Source organism: Temnothorax americanus, unplaced genomic scaffold (genome assembly GCF_048541705.1).
Source record: "Temnothorax americanus isolate GAGA-0224 unplaced genomic scaffold, ASM4854170v1 Scaffold7, whole genome shotgun sequence".
NCBI classification, from domain to species: Eukaryota; Metazoa; Arthropoda; class Insecta; order Hymenoptera; family Formicidae; genus Temnothorax; species Temnothorax americanus.
In genome coordinates, this window is record NW_027509792.1 from 4,267,251 (window position 1) to 4,271,696 (window position 4,446).

The 4,446-nt window shown below is 34.0% G+C and overlaps 1 protein-coding gene across 1 annotated transcript; it reads right to left on the minus strand.

Moving 5' to 3' along the window:
* Positions 1 to 1,002: 1,002 nt before the first annotated feature.
* On the minus strand, positions 1,003 to 3,111 carry Seipin (lipid droplet biogenesis associated protein seipin). Its single transcript, XM_077421759.1, has 5 exons — positions 2,493 to 3,111; positions 2,056 to 2,201; positions 1,779 to 1,981; positions 1,404 to 1,683; positions 1,003 to 1,314 (listed from the first exon to the last, which is right to left on the minus strand). Exons 1-5 carry the CDS (start codon positions 2,714 to 2,716, stop codon positions 1,154 to 1,156), a joined length of 1,014 nt encoding a protein of 337 aa, XP_077277885.1. The 5' UTR covers positions 2,717 to 3,111; the 3' UTR covers positions 1,003 to 1,153.
* Positions 3,112 to 4,446: the final 1,335 nt, after the last annotated feature.

Sequence of the window (4,446 nt, forward strand, 5' to 3'; positions counted from 1 at the left end):
TCAGACGATTACTTCCTAAAATTTATCTATAGAGATGAAGAAATAAAGAATTGAAAAGAAATGAAGAAATAGAGAATTAAAGAAACGAGGAAATGTATTCGTTTTAGGAACGGAAAAACATTTATAATGCTTAGTGCCATTTAATATATGCATACGTAGAAAAATCAATTAAATTCAAGAGTTTTTAGAATTTTACACAGAATACTATGAAAATGCAGATATATAGATCCTTTTTCATGTACTTATTATATAACGATATCTTTCCTTTGCAAAGTTTATTAAAATTCAATGACAGCACATAGTTATACAAAGTTTATTATTAAAATACAATGACAGCATTTGAATACTAATATTAGATTCATTTATCGTAGATTTCTACGAAAACAAAATTTTGAATTGTTTTGAAACTTGAATTATAATTTTTCAATGAAATACCACGACTTTTGATGTCACCAGTGTCTTATTGTTCTCTAATGAAATCTTCCTTCCAGAAAGATAAATGAATCTTGCCGGCACGACTCGGTTGTATTGTGGGTTGCCAGATTCGGGGGTCCATAAAACTTTTTTGACGCTCCATAGCATGGGAAACAAGGTTCTTCCGATCGTATGTCCCTAATCGAAATAAGCTAAACCAAAGTACGTTATCCGAATGAGCAATATAATTAAGAGAAATTTCTTGAAATAAATAAAAAAACTCAGACGCTCGATTTAATAATTCTCGATGATTCTTAGAGCCGAATACAAAAGCACAAAAGGTTTGCGCAAAAAATAATTGAAATCGAAGTAGCGTATCAAGTACAATTTCTTGAAGTACTCTGCCGAAGCGCTAGAGCAAAGGACGGTACAAAAACTTGCCGTCCTTGAATTCCATCGGGACGCATATGCAGCTGTAACATATTTTGATGCAGGATCGACATATTCATCGATGCTCAGAAAGCATTTCTAAAATTATATCGAGTAGTATCGTATGGGTTTAAAAAGGTACTATAAATACAATGCGTGTAGAAAATAAGAAAATATATGTATATTTCAATTTCAATTCTTTCCTTCCATTATTAGTATTTCGCGATAATTATAAATTACTTATAGTTAACTATTTGTAAAATGCATTCTTATATTACATAGACTTAATCACATTTCTAAGCGTAATAAATTATTCAACCAACGCTCCACTCGATGACTCAGCTATTAGTGTGGAAATTTCTTGGATATAACTCGGTTCTCCCTTAACAAGTTTTTCTCCTTCTATACTCTTCTCCTCACTTTTGAGGTCTGTTACGGACAATGTATCTTCTTGAGATGATGTGTCTGACACTTTAAAGGATAATTTTTTTTTTTTTTTATAATTCTGATGCATCACGTCGTATGTTAAAATAAACTCAACATATTACAAAATAACTTACAATCGCTCTTAAGATCATTATCTTCTTCTACCTCGCCCTTTTCATAACTGAAATTCTCATCCGTATTTTCCTCTTCAGTTCCAAAGTGTATGTATGACAGCGTACACACAAGCATTATGAAAAACAAGTTTGTACCAATACCAACACAGGCTGATAGAATTGGCCAATAAAACATCCAGTAACGTAATCCCGATAAGTTGGCATTTATCATAAGATTAGCAGAATAGAATTCTATATGTCGTGATTGAATCTCGATAAAGATAATTGTTACCGGATGACTCTGGAATATTTAAAATTACATCCTAGTATTAGATATTTCTTATAAAATATTTCTTATAAACTAATTGTATAAAAAATCCTAACTAAAATCCTTACCTGATCCTCTTCAAAGTTGCCAAACAATTCTAGACCGATGTCCTGCTTCTCTTCAACGTTTCCGAATATCATCATAGGTGAAAACGTGAGAGTTGTAAGCGTGTGTAACAGTGTGCTGCGGTAATGTAACATAGCTGATTTACACGTATGGTCCACGAGGTATCCATCGCGGCTCCGCAATTGCGCGCAAACCATAAACATACCTTGAGAGAAAATTAACTAGCTATAGAACACGATTGAACATTCTTAAAATCAGCAATCACACACGCAGCTTTACCGAGCTCTTTGTTCGCCGGCGATTCTGGCATTTCCAGATGTAAATTTACTTTGTACGGCTGCCCTACCATCAGAAGCTGTTGTTTCTTGGTCAACTGCACATGAGCCTGCGGAAAGCTACAAATTCCCTTCTGCTCGTCGCACGATCTAAATAAATATTAATGACAAAATTTAAATACCATCAAATCCAATTATTATTTAACATAATTCGACTGAATTGTTATCTTTATCTTCCATAGACAAACATCGGATGTCACTAGACAAAACTCAGCTATTATTATTTCATTAATATTATTATCGTGAAAATATTCAATAGTGAACTTCGTTCACACTCCTTAGACTTTGACATCCTCGAAAAGTATCTAACAATAAGTATATCGTCGTGTTGTCATACTTTAGAATTAACACACAAAATGCGGAACCATAAGTGAAACTTACTTGAATTGTAAATGCACGGGACGTACGTACGACATGCTGGGCATGTAGGAATAGTAAAAAACCGTGTAAAGAAATATGGATAGCCATACTATGAAGATGGTGCTAATGACAACAACACCACCGCGGAAAACCGTGTCTCTGGCGGATTCCACACTCCGCCTGGTGGTTTTCCGAAAGTCAAACCACTTTTTACCAATCTCGCCCAGCAATCGCGTGATTAACATTTTGCACGATTATTTCTAAAACCGCGCGACAAGATTTTATTTTTGGAGAACGTCGATTGTGCGTTCGACGGCCAATGTTACACAACGACGATTAAGCACCGATTGAATCTCGCTAAATTTTTTTTTATAATTTCACTGCTGTTTTAATGCGCGCATCAACCGAATATGTTTATAATCGAAAAACTTTCAGATGAGACTGAGAAGAACGAGAGCGACGTCGACTCGTGCGACTTGTGTATACGGCATCGCCGGGTGATAACAGGCCAAGTAATCTCCGAAGCAATGTGGCAATGTGGATATCGACAAGATGTTTTTTCATCTCCAACGTGCTCCGGGAGATATCCGAAAGGTTATGTATAAATGAATGTAAACATGACACGAAAACGTGAATCACATCGACATATGGTGCGATCCTGTAGATGTCGAGAATTTCTCCGTCGAGCTTTCTGATTCTTCCTTTTTGGAAATGAACGGTCTCCCTAGATGGCGTCAGTACTTTACGTCTCGACACGGCAATTATGCTAAAATAACGGGAAAAAAAAAGAAATTTGCAACACGTAGAGCTTGTGAAACTCGAAATTTGACTTGTATACGTACCTCTCATCGCGTTATATTTCTCTGATACTTTATTAATCTACCAGTTTGGGCCTTTGTAATTCAAATCTTCAAGCATAAAATTCTAAGGAATTCGTAGAATTATCAATCATGAGATTTGTTTTAGTGCCACCTCTTATCTAGTTATATTTTTTTAATACTTTGTCGATATTTTTTTGAAAGTTTTAATTTTATTTGAAAGGTTTTCTAATTTACGAAAGACTGATCCGATAAGTTATTTATATTCGGTAATGTTCCTGCCAACTTTGCCAACCGTAAATAAATCAAACTTGCTAGAGTTACCGACGTCAAGAAATTCTCCAGCGAGATATAACATAGTTTTGATACATGTATATATGTATAAGTTTAATTAACTTTGCTAATTAATAGATTAATATATCCGTTATACATTTGCAAAGAACATTTTTTTGGTGTGAGAAATGCGACTTAAGAACCTTAAAGATGTGGACTCGTCAATTTACTTGCGCTAAATGATGTTCCAATATCGAAAATTTAACTACTAAATTTAAATACTTAAGTCGCAACTCACCTCAATTCGATTTAATAACTGAACGTTTGACTAAATGTATTCCTCTAACAACTTTGACGAGATTTTTCAAGAGTCATATTTTGAGATTGGTTTCGGAGGTACTTTTATCGATATTTGAAGCCGTTTAGACAAAATAATTTATGATATCCACACAATTGTGTATTATATTTGATCAAAGAAAAGGAATTTGTCTCGAAGCGCTGTATTTGAGAACGGGAAATCTTACGTATTTTTTTATTTTTTTCTTCTTACAAAGCTTATTGTTACTCCACACATTTTAACTTGAAATTTAAGACAAAATTAATTTTTTTTATTGAGAAGTAGTATTCGGTTTCGGAACAAAATGGTTTACCCTGATAATCTGTTGCAATTCTATTCATAAAAGATCTTTCTTTGACACATTTATTTTAAATTTTTTAAAAAAGAACTTGAAAAATCCTTCACACATTCTTCTTGATGCATACATTTAATTTCAGTTGATGAAAAAGAAAGGAATACGGAGGATAAGGAGCAGATATAGCATCTCTTTGGAGTTAAGGACGCGATTATCTGCGAGAAGTCACGCATGAGAATTAGAAAGCGGTAA

Bases quoted from the DNA above. Each gene is read 5' to 3' on its own strand.
- Seipin (XM_077421759.1), bottom strand. From the start codon at position 2,716: ATGTTAATCACGCGATTGCTGGGCGAGATTGGTAAAAAGTGGTTTGAC. The intron at 2,202-2,492 runs GTAAGTTTCACT...ATATTTATTTAG, and splicing joins CCCGTGCATTTACAATTCAA to ATCGTGCGACGAGCAGAAGG. The intron at 1,982-2,055 runs GTAAAGCTGCGT...TTTTCTCTCAAG, and splicing joins GCCGGCGAACAAAGAGCTCG to GTATGTTTATGGTTTGCGCG.